The 15285-nt window shown below is 54.9% G+C and overlaps 3 protein-coding genes across 3 annotated transcripts in view; 1 reads left to right on the plus strand and 2 right to left on the minus strand.

The window, feature by feature from the left end:
- Positions 1 to 15285, plus strand: part of LOC145517344 (uncharacterized) — a 325418-nt gene that overhangs the window by 118566 nt on the left and 191567 nt on the right. The window contains exon 1 of the transcript XR_014061980.1: positions 13515 to 13693. The gene's annotated coding sequence lies outside the window, so the exon portion shown is untranslated. Of the gene's footprint in view, positions 13694 to 15285 lie in introns of the transcript that reaches the window.
- LOC145517238 (uncharacterized) lies at positions 436 to 2253 on the minus strand. The gene is made up of 3 exons (XM_081519510.1): positions 2061 to 2253; positions 1349 to 1661; positions 436 to 1096 (listed from the first exon to the last, which is right to left on the minus strand). The coding sequence occupies exons 1-3, from the start codon at positions 2193 to 2195 to the stop codon at positions 468 to 470; spliced, it is 1077 nt and encodes a 358-aa protein (XP_081375636.1). The 5' UTR covers positions 2196 to 2253; the 3' UTR covers positions 436 to 467.
- On the minus strand, positions 8079 to 9974 carry LOC145517160 (uncharacterized). The gene is made up of 3 exons (XM_081519422.1): positions 9704 to 9974; positions 8992 to 9304; positions 8079 to 8739 (listed from the first exon to the last, which is right to left on the minus strand). The coding sequence occupies exons 1-3, from the start codon at positions 9938 to 9940 to the stop codon at positions 8111 to 8113; spliced, it is 1179 nt and encodes a 392-aa protein (XP_081375548.1). The 5' UTR covers positions 9941 to 9974; the 3' UTR covers positions 8079 to 8110.

The following is a 15285-nucleotide window of genomic DNA, read 5'->3' on the forward strand; positions in this document are numbered from 1 at the left end:
TCAGCCTCTGCCTTCTGGCTGAGATGGCACCCTTCAAACAGCAATGCCTGCCTGGAGATAATGATGGCATTTGCCAAAAGGGCTTCGTTTGGCACATGGTATCTTGAAAGGACGTACAACGTCCTTTCAGCTATCAAAGGCTAGTTCAAAGGACATAAACATGAGAACTCTCCAGTGGAGTCTTACAGTAGGTGGAGCGTCCGAAAAAAACTCCTTCAGTCATTTCACTGAGAGTCATTGATTGGGGACACCAAGAATATAGGAAGGAATGCAGAAGGAAAAGATGAAATTGTGTTCAGGATCGGGCGGAGGGATGAACAGGGCGTGCTTGCCTTGAATCCAGGCTTTGTTGGGGGGTGGGGCATAAAGATGGAACGGGTCTGAAACTACAAAGTGGTGATGGTAACACAGTATCACCAGAGTTACACAACAGTGTTCCCAAATTGCAACAATGATGAAAAAGTTTACTAATCCCAACTTAACCAACAAAAATACAGGAAACCACGCAAAAAAGAAAACATCACCAGAAAGGTGGAAACAAACCAAATGCAAAGCAGTTCGGGGGAAAGGAACTCCATGTCCCCTGGGGGCAGACCGAGTTGACGGCGTCCACGGTGAGCAGACAGGGATGGAGGCTGCAGAGCCGACCGCTCCCCTGGACGTGGTGTTTCCGGCAAGGGCTCTGGGTCTCTGTCCAGAGCGGGGGCTCGTTCTCCCTGCAGGGGTGGGTGAGTCATCGTGGGCGTCTGGGTGTTGCGCGGGAGCCAGGGCAGGCTCTCCCTGCCGAGGCGGTGACTCCTCCTCTGCCTCGGGTTCTCCTGCCAAAGGCCGAGCAGGTAGAGGTGCACGTGGAGGTGGAGGTTCTGGCTGAGGGGGTGGGACATCAGTGCCTGGGGCTGGGGGTCCTGCAGGCACGGAGATCCGATCTGCCCGGTGTGCTGGCCAGTACCCAGCTGGCCTGGTGTCTCTGCGAGGGCAAGTCTCGGTTCTCCATCTGCCCTCGGTGGATCCCTGGGTCCTGCACCTGGAGCCACCACCTCTGTAGGGACAGGTCTGGGAAGTGGAGCCTGGTTCCAGTTGGAGGCCAGTGCTAGAGCTGTGGGAGAAGCATCGTTTGCCCGCAGGCCAGCCTTGGCATGTGCGTATCCCGGGACAGAAAGCTTCCAAGAGATTCCCAAAGAATACCCAGGGTCGGATGTCTTTTGGGACTGAAGTGTGCAAGATGGGGGGCGGGGGGTGTGAGGCCAGCGCTTGCTGCAGGCCCAGCAGCAGCTTTCGGGGACTCGTCCCTGTGTAGCTCAGCACCCCCTCCGCACACACTCCCGTACACCAGCCCCAGCGTCCTCACCTCTGTGCTCTGGCGTGCTGGGCTCCAGGTCCTCCTGCTGCCTCAGAGGCCGGGGTTCTCGGGACTCTGGGTCGGAGCCGGGTGTGCTGAGCTCCGTGGCAGCCTCAGACTGGGCCGCCGGGTGTATCCTGGGCGGTGTCTCGGCAGCAGGCCTTCCCCGCCTCCGCTTCGCCCCCGGTGGGGCTGATGCCTCCGTGGGCACGCTCACCTGGAGCCTGCACTGGGCCTCACGGGCGGGGGGGTGGTGCTCCGACCCCTCCCTCCGGGAGCTGGATGGGGTGTCCCCGTCCTCGGCCTCATCACGTGGGAAGCTCTGCAACGACAGTGACCGTCAGCCAGCCATGCTGGGAGTTTTCCGAGCTGGGCCTGGCCAGTGGAGCCGCTGCTTCGGCCTGCTCGAACTTCTCTGCCCAGAAGGGTCAGAGACGTGTGTCTGCTCAGATCCCCACCCGGGAGGAAAGAGACCCACCTGAGGGTGTGAGGTCAGCCTGGGCGGCCGGCCCTGCCCGCACTCTCCCCATCCCGCCCAGCATGCTCTCCCCTGGGGTGTGGACACAACTTGTCCGCAGGCTTCTGACCCCACATCCACCTGGGCTTCCTTGAGGGAGACACGCCCCGAGAAACCCGCATCCACACACACAGGCAAAGGACCCGGTGTTTCCGGGTGGCATGGGAGAGGTGGCCTGGCCCGGCCTGGGGCTCCCCGTGTTACCTTTCTGTTTCTCCGGGCAAAGGGCCAGAGGCGTCTCGGGGGTGCCCTGAGCCAACGTCGACAGGGTGCCCACGCACACTGCCTGTGAGCTCTCCTGAGGCCCCGGCCTCTGGGCAGGGGCAAACAGCAGAACATCTCGGCAGCAAGTGATCTGGCTGGGGGCTCCTCTCCGCTCTCGAGGCCTGGATACCCAGGTTGCGGGTTCTGTTGGGTTCTGTTGCCGGCAGGTGACATCATTTCCTGGGGTTCGTGCTGAGGTCCCTTCCCCAAAACTTCCCAAGCGAATCCCTGGGTTTCTGACTGCTCGACCACCACCCTTAAGCCATGTGCAGGCACAGTGACACCCACCCAGCCCAGCCGACAGCCCTGGGGAGGCCTGGGTGCAGCCAGGGCCTGAGCTCCGAGGGCCCCGCTGCTCTCAGACCAGGCTCCTTCTTCTCATAAGTGGTGTGGCCCTGGACAAGCATATGCCCCTCAGGGTTTCCCCAGTCTCTCCATCTGCAGAGTGGCGGTCATTCTCCCATCTGCTTCCTAGGTCTGTCGGCCTACGAGCAGCTCCATGCCTTTCCACCTGGGGCCGATATCACGTGGAGCGTGTGCGCTGAGACTTCAGAAAGAAAGATTCCTTCCTGGGCTGACACAGCACAGAATGGGGCAGAACGAGGCCTGGATGTGCCGTGGTACCCAGGAAAAGGCACTCCCCCTCCTGACTGTTTTGAGACCCCGCATCCAAGTTGGAGGACCGAAAGGAAGACTCGAAGGTCTCCCTCTCTTATAGAAAAGAGTGGCCAACTTTCTGGTCCTCTGTTTCCATTGAGATTCTGTTCAAGTGTCCCAGCTCGGCTTCTGCGGGTGGCTGAGCTTCTAATGGCTCCCTGCGTTCTTGTCTTTTCCTCTCCAAACCTTCCGTCCTTTTCCCCCTTCTGGGGTGGATGGGCGCTGTCATTGCTTCTACCTTCGAGACAGATTGATGAAAAGTCTGGACCATCGACTCCTTTCCTCTCTTTGGTTCCGTGTCTCTCTCTGGCTGTGTCCCTCTCTTTTCCTTTCTCAATTCAGTCTGTGTCTTCCTCTTTCTCTCTCGTGTGTGGACGGATGGATGCTAGGAATGCACATGTATATGATTAGATGAGGGTTATGTTTTAGGGATAGGTTAGAGGGAGAGAAAGGCTTTAGGTCGGAGTTGGTCATGGGGGAAGGGTCAAGGGTGGTGGTGGTGTTTCTTGGAATCTGAGTGCTGTGCATTCTTCGTCTCTTTCCATATGAACCCCTTCTCAGATACACCACTTGCAAGGAGTCTCTCGTGTTCCGTTTCCTCTCTTTTGCATTTGTGAATGCTTGCTTAGCTTCTCTGTTGTGAAGAGGTTCCATTGGATGGAAACCCATTGGTGTACTTCGTGTACCTCTTTCCCTTACTTGAAGAGACCCATTTCTACCTCCGCCCAGCAAATGGCAAGGAGACTCTGATGTTAAGGAGCCTTTGACCTACGCTTCTTTCTAGCTATCTCATGACATCAGCCTTTAGGGTGAGGTTTTCCCCGATATTGAGGTGGTCTGAGATCAAAACCAATAGCGTTCTTCAGATGTAGCTGTCTGGTTTTCCCATGGACATGTATTGAAGAGGCTTTCTTGTTCCCATTTGGATATTCTCCCCTTCTGTGTCAGAGATGAGTTGAGCATGGATGCTGGGGTCTGTGTCTGGACCCTCAACTTTATTCCATCGATCTGGATCTGTGTGTGTTGTTGTATTCCCAATAGCATACTGTCCGGCTCCTGCTGCTGCTGCTGCGGCTAAGTCACTTCAGTCGTGTCTGACTCTGCGCGACCCCATGGCCTGCAGCCTACCAGGCTCCTCCGTCCAGGGCATTTTCCAGGCAAGAGTACTGGAGTGGGTCGCCATTGCCTTCTCCGATACTCTCCTGAGGATCCTAGTTTGGTCGTCTAATTTCCTTTCACACAACCTTGGATGTCCGTATCGGGGCTTTTTCGTCGGATTGTATTGACAATTTAGGCTCTTTTCTGTTTCCGTACCCCTTTTGCAATTCTTGGTTGGGTGCGAAAATGCATTGGCATTTTGGGAGGAATAGCATCGAAGCTGTGGATTGCCTTGTGGGGCTGGGATATCATTTTCCAAATAGGAATTCTTTCAAGCCCTGAGCACAGCTTCTCTTTCCAGGGATTGGTGTGGGCTTGATCTTCCTTCTTCCATCTCTCGCCGTTTTGTGAGAACAGGTCCTTCCTTCCCTTCTGGGTTAGATGGACCCGTGGGGATCACTTCAGTGAATGGCATTGTCAGTGGGGGTGATAATTCCCTTCTCATTGGAAGACTTTGCTGTGAGTATTAGAAATGCAAGTGATTTCTCTTCCCCTTCCTCCCTGTCCATCTCTCAGAGCCACCGGGAAACAGAGGCCTCACCCAGGGTCACACAGGCCTGAGGAGGTACAACTAGACTGTTGATTCTTCAGGCCCTCAGTGCTGGACATCATCCGGGATACTCTGTGTGTGTCTTCCTCAGTCTGGTGTCCCTTCAGACCTTTCCCTAGTTTTCACAGGCTTGTTGTGTTGGTGTTCTTTGTCTGTTTGGAGACACATCCTTGATAAGCTTTGTGTTTCCACTCATTCGTCTCGCGATGTGTGACCTGTCTTTTGCTTTTGTACTGAGGTCTTTCCCACAGTAGATATCTTTGATTTTGCAAAGTCCACTGTATTCTCCTGGTTTTTTTTGTGGACTGCCTTTTAGTTTTGTGTGTGAAGACTCAAAGCACGTGTCCGGTTTCGGCTCATTGTTCCTCTAGATTTGTGACAAGTTTTCATGGAATGTTTGTCTAGGGATAACTGGAAGTGAACTCGGTGTAAGGTGTCAAGTCTCCATCTTCATTCATGTCATCCCCTGCAGTTTCCAATACCCTGTTCCTGAGTGGTATTGGAGACCTTGAGGGAAGTTTGCTTGCATTGGAGTTTGCGTTTCCACCTTGATTAACTTCACACTGTTCTGCCCTCAGGGACACTGTCAAGGGGGAGTGAGGAGCAGCCTGCACTTCCAGCAGTGACCACACGGTGGGGCGAGTGCTGCTCTCCCCTCTGGGAGCCCCAGGCCACAGGCATCCCAGTGAGGAGCCAGCTCTGTGCTCAGCTGAAAGGAGTTAGTCTCTCAGGAGCCTCTGAGCCCTTCCGTTTGGATCACCCAGGGTGGGCATTTACTGTGACAGAAAAAATTGCCCTGAATTCCATGGACGGAAGAGCCTGGCTGTGTAGAGATCGTGAGTTGCCGTGAATCAGACACAACTGAGGACACAAAAATTCAATAGATTAAAACACTTTTTGGGTGTGGGGGGGAGTAAAAGGGGGTGATGTGGGTTTTTTTGTCTTATAAAATAGCCAAGGGAAATCTAGTTTAAACCTAAATTCACATATATGGGATAGGTATAGCTCTCCGTCACCCTATTAAAAAAAACTACTAAACTTTTTTGAAAGTGTATTTTGTAGCTTCCTTGAGCACTTCATTGTGAAGCTTTTTTTTTTTTTTTTCTGTGACTTTGGCCTCATTAAAAAGTACGGTTTGCCTTTACTGGATAATTTTGTTCATTGGTTTCTTAGGGAATCTTGGTAATATTTGAGTTTCCTGGGGAGTATGGTCACATGACCTGGCCCTGGCCAATCGGTGCCTTCCACCTCCTTGGCCACTGTGATTGGCTCCGGACTGGGGCAGTGCCCAATCGGGGCCCAGGGCCGGGCCTCACGTTAGAAGCCAGGGGAAGAGGAGCTCTCGTCCTGCTGGGGTAGGGGAAGGGGTGGGGCCGGGGGAGGTCAGGCTCCATAAGTGGGAGGGGCGTGAGGTCCGCCTGCGGCAGTTGGTGACCTTCCTGCTCCCCTCAGGGCAGAGCCGCCGGCGTGAGAATGAGGGCGCTGCTGAGCCCAGGGACTGGGATGGCCTGTTGCTGCTGTGGTCCCAGAGCTCCACCCGAGACCTGAGGGAAGCCGTCTGCCCGTGAGTCCTCTCCCGCTTGTCTGTCAGCTTGTTTGAAACATGCTGGGTTTTCTGCCCAGCTGGCTAAGGGGAGTCCCTGGAAACGCAAGGGTGTGGGTTTTGGCAGACTTCAGGGAAGACATGCCAGATGAGCCTGGGAGACTCCAGCTTAATCTGGATTCAGGAGATATCTCCTCGGGCCAGCTAGTAATTGTAGGATAAGCCTAATGAGTCTTCACAGGATGAAGAGAGTAACGTGCCAAGGTAGCAATCGATGTCCTCATTCGAGAGGTTGAAGCTGGTGCTCAGAGAAGCGGGGAACTTGGCCAGAACAAGCAGGTGTGCACCCAGACAGAACCCCCAGATCCGGCCATTGGAGCTCAGGGAGGCCACTGGTGTGGCTTGTCCCTGTGGCAGGGGCCGAGGCATGCAGCCCACCCTGATTCCTGCGGGGGCCTGACTTGGGAAGTGCCATCTGGTAGCTTTGAGACTCACCAAACCAAATTGCACTGGAGAGAGGAAGGACACCTTCCTTCATCCACCCCCCACCCCCGCCGGATTCCCACATACCCTGACCCCTTTCTCTGGATTTCGGAGCCATTTCCAGAGTCCCGCTCATATGACCTCATTCGAAGTGCACTGTGGACGAGCTGCCATCTGCAGCTGCTACCACAGCAGCCAAGGGCTTTAGCTCCCGAGTACCTCCCTTCCTTTGGAACTTGGGGGCCCTCTACTCCCCACTTGCACACCACACACCTTTGCTGAGGATTGTGGGGACCCTCACTCAGTTTGCAGCACGTTGTAGCCATCCCTGTCCTCTCAATACCTCCCTTGAAACTCAGCTTGTGAGCTCCTTTGGAGCAGCGTGGCCCACCTGCAACACTGCAACGGAAGAGACACAGCTGACAGTGAAACAGCAGCTTAGATCTGACGGCCGGAAAGCTCTGTCAAAAGGGACCTCCCTCTTCACACCGTAGAGGCTCTAGGAGCCGCCAGGGTTTCGGAACCAGTGCTGGGGCCAAAAGGACTCCACAGCTGTTTTCCTTCCTGGGGAGGGTTCTGGCTCGAGTGGGAATGGCTCAAGTCTCCTAAGGTTCTGAAAGCCCACTGTGTGCAGATTCACGGTACACAGAGAGCAGAAGGTGGAGTCCTGTCCTGGAGGTGGTCACAGCTCACGGATGAGCCAGGCAGGCAGGCAGGCAGGGCATGAGAACACCTGAGCTGCCTTCATGAGTGAATGGTGTGGGGGCAGAGGAAGAGAAGCCGGTCTGCTCCCTCGTGTGGTGCCCAGGGCAGGTTGTCCCCAGAGGAATCCCTTACGACAGTGAGGACTATCACGGCTGTTTCCCAAGGGGTTCTGTCAGTGCGTGTCTTCCCCGGAGCGGTCAGGCCGTCTCTAAAATACACTGGCCATGGGCATTGCCTCTCCTTGGAACTTCCCATCTGTTTCTCTTTTTTATGGAACAGTGAATTTCTAGAGGGGTTCTGGGCCACAAGGATGTTGGGTCATTTTCTAGCCTTCTGTCATGAAGAACGCTTTCCTGGGCGTTGGGGTGGTTTGTTGTTCCAGCTCCCTTTCTTGGCTTCTTTTGGGAGCTGGTGCAACAAGAGGAGCTCAGCCTCTGCCTTCTGGCTGAGATGGCACCCTTCAAACAGCAATGCCTGCCTGGAGATAATGATGGCATTTGCCAAAAGGGCTTCGTTTGGCACATGGTATCTTGAAAGGACGTACAACGTCCTTTCAGCTATCAAAGGCTAGTTCAAAGGACATAAACATGAGAACTCTCCAGTGGAGTCTTACAGTAGGTGGAGCGTCCGAAAAAAACTCCTTCAGTCATTTCACTGAGAGTCATTGATTGGGGACACCAAGAATATAGGAAGGAATGCAGAAGGAAAAGATGAAATTGTGTTCAGGATCGGGCGGAGGGATGAACAGGGCGTGCTTGCCTTGAATCCAGGCTTTGTTGGGGGGTGGGGCATAAAGATGGAACGGGTCTGAAACTACAAAGTGGTGATGGTAACACAGTATCACCAGAGTTACACAACAGTGTTCCCAAATTGCAACAATGATGAAAAAGTTTACTAATCCCAACTTAACCAACAAAAATACAGGAAACCACGCAAAAAAGAAAACATCACCAGAAAGGTGGAAACAAACCAAATGCAAAGCAGTTCGGGGGAAAGGAACTCCATGTCCCCTGGGGGCAGACCGAGTTGACGGCGTCCACGGTGAGCAGACAGGGATGGAGGCTGCAGAGCCGACCGCTCCCCTGGACGTGGTGTTTCCGGCAAGGGCTCTGGGTCTCTGTCCAGAGCGGGGGCTCGTTCTCCCTGCAGGGGTGGGTGAGTCATCGTGGGCGTCTGGGTGTTGCGCGGGAGCCAGGGCAGGCTCTCCCTGCCGAGGCGGTGACTCCTCCTCTGCCTCGGGTTCTCCTGCCAAAGGCCGAGCAGGTAGAGGTGCACGTGGAGGTGGAGGTTCTGGCTGAGGGGGTGGGACATCAGTGCCTGGGGCTGGGGGTCCTGCAGGCACGGAGATCCGATCTGCCCGGTGTGCTGGCCAGTACCCAGCTGGCCTGGTGTCTCTGCGAGGGCAAGTCTCGGTTCTCCATCTGCCCTCGGTGGATCCCTGGGTCCTGCACCTGGAGCCACCACCTCTGTAGGGACAGGTCTGGGAAGTGGAGCCTGGTTCCAGTTGGAGGCCAGTGCTAGAGCTGTGGGAGAAGCATCGTTTGCCCGCAGGCCAGCCTTGGCATGTGCGTATCCCGGGACAGAAAGCTTCCAAGAGATTCCCAAAGAATACCCAGGGTCGGATGTCTTTTGGGACTGAAGTGTGCAAGATGGGGGGCGGGGGGTGTGAGGCCAGCGCTTGCTGCAGGCCCAGCAGCAGCTTTCGGGGACTCGTCCCTGTGTAGCTCAGCACCCCCTCCGCACACACTCCCGTACACCAGCCCCAGCGTCCTCACCTCTGTGCTCTGGCGTGCTGGGCTCCAGGTCCTCCTGCTGCCTCAGAGGCCGGGGTTCTCGGGACTCTGGGTCGGAGCCGGGTGTGCTGAGCTCCGTGGCAGCCTCAGACTGGGCCGCCGGGTGTATCCTGGGCGGTGTCTCGGCAGCAGGCCTTCCCCGCCTCCGCTTCGCCCCCGGTGGGGCTGATGCCTCCGTGGGCACGCTCACCTGGAGCCTGCACTGGGCCTCACGGGCGGGGGGGTGGTGCTCCGACCCCTCCCTCCGGGAGCTGGATGGGGTGTCCCCGTCCTCGGCCTCATCACGTGGGAAGCTCTGCAACGACAGTGACCGTCAGCCAGCCATGCTGGGAGTTTTCCGAGCTGGGCCTGGCCAGTGGAGCCGCTGCTTCGGCCTGCTCGAACTTCTCTGCCCAGAAGGGTCAGAGACGTGTGTCTGCTCAGATCCCCACCCGGGAGGAAAGAGACCCACCTGAGGGTGTGAGGTCAGCCTGGGCGGCCGGCCCTGCCCGCACTCTCCCCATCCCGCCCAGCATGCTCTCCCCTGGGGTGTGGACACAACTTGTCCGCAGGCTTCTGACCCCACATCCACCTGGGCTTCCTTGAGGGAGACACGCCCCGAGAAACCCGCATCCACACACACAGGCAAAGGACCCGGTGTTTCCGGGTGGCATGGGAGAGGTGGCCTGGCCCGGCCTGGGGCTCCCCGTGTTACCTTTCTGTTTCTCCGGGCAAAGGGCCAGAGGCGTCTCGGGGGTGCCCTGAGCCAACGTCGACAGGGTGCCCACGCACACTGCCTGTGAGCTCTCCTGAGGCCCCGGCCTCTGGGCAGGGGCAAACAGCAGAACATCTCGGCAGCAAGTGATCTGGCTGGGGGCTCCTCTCCGCTCTCGAGGCCTGGATACCCGGGTTGCGGGTTCTGTTGGGTTCTGTTGCCGGCAGGTGACATCATTTCCTGGGGTTCGTGCTGAGGTCCCTTCCCCAAAACTTCCCAAGCGAATCCCTGGGTTTCTGACTGCTCGACCACCACCCTTAAGCCATGTGCAGGCACAGTGACACCCACCCAGCCCAGCCGACAGCCCTGGGGAGGCCTGGGTGCAGCCAGGGCCTGAGCTCCGAGGGCCCCGCTGCTCTCAGACCAGGCTCCTTCTTCTCATAAGTGGTGTGGCCCTGGACAAGCATATGCCCCTCAGGGTTTCCCCAGTCTCTCCATCTGCAGAGTGGCGGTCATTCTCCCATCTGCTTCCTAGGTCTGTCGGCCTACGAGCAGCTCCATGCCTTTCCACCTGGGGCCGATATCACGTGGAGCGTGTGCGCTGAGACTTCAGAAAGAAAGATTCCTTCCTGGGCTGACACAGCACAGAATGGGGCAGAACGAGGCCTGGATGTGCCGTGGTACCCAGGAAAAGGCACTCCCCCTCCTGACTGTTTTGAGACCCCGCATCCAAGTTGGAGGACCGAAAGGAAGACTCGAAGGTCTCCCTCTCTTATAGAAAAGAGTGGCCAACTTTCTGGTCCTCTGTTTCCATTGAGATTCTGTTCAAGTGTCCCAGCTCGGCTTCTGCGGGTGGCTGAGCTTCTAATGGCTCCCTGCGTTCTTGTCTTTTCCTCTCCAAACCTTCCGTCCTTTTCCCCCTTCTGGGGTGGATGGGCGCTGTCATTGCTTCTACCTTCGAGACAGATTGATGAAAAGTCTGGACCATCGACTCCTTTCCTCTCTTTGGTTCCGTGTCTCTCTCTGGCTGTGTCCCTCTCTTTTCCTTTCTCAATTCAGTCTGTGTCTTCCTCTTTCTCTCTCGTGTGTGGACGGATGGATGCTAGGAATGCACATGTATATGATTAGATGAGGGTTATGTTTTAGGGATAGGTTAGAGGGAGAGAAAGGCTTTAGGTCGGAGTTGGTCATGGGGGAAGGGTCAAGGGTGGTGGTGGTGTTTCTTGGAATCTGAGTGCTGTGCATTCTTCGTCTCTTTCCATATGAACCCCTTCTCAGATACACCACTTGCAAGGAGTCTCTCGTGTTCCGTTTCCTCTCTTTTGCATTTGTGAATGCTTGCTTAGCTTCTCTGTTGTGAAGAGGTTCCATTGGATGGAAACCCATTGGTGTACTTCGTGTACCTCTTTCCCTTACTTGAAGAGACCCATTTCTACCTCCGCCCAGCAAATGGCAAGGAGACTCTGATGTTAAGGAGCCTTTGACCTACGCTTCTTTCTAGCTATCTCATGACATCAGCCTTTAGGGTGAGGTTTTCCCCGATATTGAGGTGGTCTGAGATCAAAACCAATAGCGTTCTTCAGATGTAGCTGTCTGGTTTTCCCATGGACATGTATTGAAGAGGCTTTCTTGTTCCCATTTGGATATTCTCCCCTTCTGTGTCAGAGATGAGTTGAGCATGGATGCTGGGGTCTGTGTCTGGACCCTCAACTTTATTCCATCGATCTGGATCTGTGTGTGTTGTTGTATTCCCAATAGCATACTGTCCGGCTCCTGCTGCTGCTGCTGCGGCTAAGTCACCTCAGTCGTGTCTGACTCTGCGCGACCCCATGGCCTGCAGCCTACCAGGCTCCTCCGTCCAGGGCATTTTCCAGGCAAGAGTACTGGAGTGGGTCGCCATTGCCTTCTCCGATACTCTCCTGAGGATCCTAGTTTGGTCGTCTAATTTCCTTTCACACAACCTTGGATGTCCGTATCGGGGCTTTTTCGTCGGATTGTATTGACAATTTAGGCTCTTTTCTGTTTCCGTACCCCTTTTGCAATTCTTGGTTGGGTGCGAAAATGCATTGGCATTTTGGGAGGAATAGCATCGAAGCTGTGGATTGCCTTGTGGGGCTGGGATATCATTTTCCAAATAGGAATTCTTTCAAGCCCTGAGCACAGCTTCTCTTTCCAGGGATTGGTGTGGGCTTGATCTTCCTTCTTCCATCTCTCGCCGTTTTGTGAGAACAGGTCCTTCCTTCCCTTCTGGGTTAGATGGACCCGTGGGGATCACTTCAGTGAATGGCATTGTCAGTGGGGGTGATAATTCCCTTCTCATTGGAAGACTTTGCTGTGAGTATTAGAAATGCAAGTGATTTCTCTTCCCCTTCCTCCCTGTCCATCTCTCAGAGCCACCGGGAAACAGAGGCCTCACCCAGGGTCACACAGGCCTGAGGAGGTACAACTAGACTGTTGATTCTTCAGGCCCTCAGTGCTGGACATCATCCGGGATACTCTGTGTGTGTCTTCCTCAGTCTGGTGTCCCTTCAGACCTTTCCCTAGTTTTCACAGGCTTGTTGTGTTGGTGTTCTTTGTCTGTTTGGAGACACATCCTTGATAAGCTTTGTGTTTCCACTCATTCGTCTCGCGATGTGTGACCTGTCTTTTGCTTTTGTACTGAGGTCTTTCCCACAGTAGATATCTTTGATTTTGCAAAGTCCACTGTATTCTCCTGGTTTTTTTTGTGGACTGCCTTTTAGTTTTGTGTGTGAAGACTCAAAGCACGTGTCCGGTTTCGGCTCATTGTTCCTCTAGATTTGTGACAAGTTTTCATGGAATGTTTGTCTAGGGATAACTGGAAGTGAACTCGGTGTAAGGTGTCAAGTCTCCATCTTCATTCATGTCATCCCCTGCAGTTTCCAATACCCTGTTCCTGAGTGGTATTGGAGACCTTGAGGGAAGTTTGCTTGCATTGGAGTTTGCGTTTCCACCTTGATTAACTTCACACTGTTCTGCCCTCAGGGACACTGTCAAGGGGGAGTGAGGAGCAGCCTGCACTTCCAGCAGTGACCACACGGTGGGGCGAGTGCTGCTCTCCCCTCTGGGAGCCCCAGGCCACAGGCATCCCAGTGAGGAGCCAGCTCTGTGCTCAGCTGAAAGGAGTTAGTCTCTCAGGAGCCTCTGAGCCCTTCCGTTTGGATCACCCAGGGTGGGCATTTACTGTGACAGAAAAAATTGCCCTGAATTCCATGGACGGAAGAGCCTGGCTGTGTAGAGATCGTGAGTTGCCGTGAATCAGACACAACTGAGGACACAAAAATTCAATAGATTAAAACACTTTTTGGGTGTGGGGGGGAGTAAAAGGGGGTGATGTGGGTTTTTTTGTCTTATAAAATAGCCAAGGGAAATCTAGTTTAAACCTAAATTCACATATATGGGATAGGTATAGCTCTCCGTCACCCTATTAAAAAAACTACTAAACTTTTTTGAAAGTGTATTTTGTAGCTTCCTTGAGCACTTCATTGTGAAGCTTTTTTTTTTTTTTTTTTCTGTGACTTTGGCCTCATTAAAAAGTACGGTTTGCCTTTACTGGATAATTTTGTTCATTGGTTTCTTAGGGAATCTTGGTAATATTTGAGTTTCCTGGGGAGTATGGTCACATGACCTGGCCCTGGCCAATCGGTGCCTTCCACCTCCTTGGCCACTGTGATTGGCTCCGGACTGGGGCAGTGCCCAATCGGGGCCCAGGGCCGGGCCTCACGTTAGAAGCCAGGGGAAGAGGAGCTCTCGTCCTGCTGGGGTAGGGGAAGGGGTGGGGCCGGGGGAGGTCAGGCTCCATAAGTGGGAGGGGCGTGAGGTCCGCCTGCGGCAGTTGGTGACCTTCCTGCTCCCCTCAGGGCAGAGCCGCCGGCGTGAGAATGAGGGCGCTGCTGAGCCCAGGGACTGGGATGGCCTGTTGCTGCTGTGGTCCCAGAGCTCCACCCGAGACCTGAGGGAAGCCGTCTGCCCGTGAGTCCTCTCCCGCTTGTCTGTCAGCTTGTTTGAAACATGCTGGGTTTTCTGCCCAGCTGGCTAAGGGGAGTCCCTGGAAACGCAAGGGTGTGGGTTTTGGCAGACTTCAGGGAAGACATGCCAGATGAGCCTGGGAGACTCCAGCTTAATCTGGATTCAGGAGATATCTCCTCGGGCCAGCTAGTAATTGTAGGATAAGCCTAATGAGTCTTCACAGGATGAAGAGAGTAACGTGCCAAGGTAGCAATCGATGTCCTCATTCGAGAGGTTGAAGCTGGTGCTCAGAGAAGCGGGGAACTTGGCCAGAACAAGCAGGTGTGCACCCAGACAGAACCCCCAGATCCGGCCATTGGAGCTCAGGGAGGCCACTGGTGTGGCTTGTCCCTGTGGCAGGGGCCGAGGCATGCAGCCCACCCTGATTCCTGCGGGGGCCTGACTTGGGAAGTGCCATCTGGTAGCTTTGAGACTCACCAAACCAAATTGCACTGGAGAGAGGAAGGACACCTTCCTTCATCCACCCCCCACCCCCGCCGGATTCCCACATACCCTGACCCCTTTCTCTGGATTTCGGAGCCATTTCCAGAGTCCCGCTCATATGACCTCATTCGAAGTGCACTGTGGACGAGCTGCCATCTGCAGCTGCTACCACAGCAGCCAAGGGCTTTAGCTCCCGAGTACCTCCCTTCCTTTGGAACTTGGGGGCCCTCTACTCCCCACTTGCACACCACACACCTTTGCTGAGGATTGTGGGGACCCTCACTCAGTTTGCAGCACATTGTAGCCATCCCTGTCCTCTCAATACCTCCCTTGAAACTCAGCTTGTGAGCTCCTTTGGAGCAGCGTGGCCCACCTGCAACACTGCAACGGAAGAGACACAGCTGACAGTGAAACAGCAGCTTAGATCTGACGGCCGGAAAGCTCTGTCAAAAGGGACCTCCCTCTTCACACCGTAGAGGCTCTAGGAGCCGCCAGGGTTTCGGAACCAGTGCTGGGGCCAAAAGGACTCCACAGCTGTTTTCCTTCCTGGGGAGGGTTCTGGCTCGAGTGGGAATGGCTCAAGTCTCCTAAGGTTCTGAAAGCCCACTGTGTGCAGATTCACGGTACACAGAGAGCAGAAGGTGGAGTCCTGTCCTGGAGGTGGTCACAGCTCACGGATGAGCCAGGCAGGCAGGCAGGCAGGGCATGAGAACACCTGAGCTGCCTTCATGAGTGAATGGTGTGGGGGCAGAGGAAGAGAAGCCGGTCTGCTCCCTCGTGTGGTGCCCAGGGCAGGTTGTCCCCAGAGGAATCCCTTACGACAGTGAGGACTATCACGGCTGTTTCCCAAGGGGTTCTGTCAGTGCGTGTCTTCCCCGGAGCGGTCAGGCCGTCTCTAAAATACACTGGCCATGGGCATTGCCTCTCCTTGGAACTTCCCATCTGTTTCTCTTTTTTATGGAACAGTGAATTTCTAGAGGGGTTCTGGGCCACAAGGATGTTGGGTCATTTTCTAGCCTTCTGTCATGAAGAACGCTTTCCTGGGCGTTGGGGTGGTTTGTTGTTCCAGCTCCCTTTCTTGGCTTCTTTTGGGAGCTGGTGCAACAAGAGGA

The sequence above is a fragment of the Giraffa tippelskirchi genome, chromosome 8 (genome assembly GCF_054371585.1).
Source record: "Giraffa tippelskirchi isolate mGirTip1 chromosome 8, T2T-mGirTip1v1.2.pri, whole genome shotgun sequence".
In the NCBI taxonomy this organism is placed as follows: domain Eukaryota; kingdom Metazoa; phylum Chordata; class Mammalia; order Artiodactyla; family Giraffidae; genus Giraffa; species Giraffa tippelskirchi.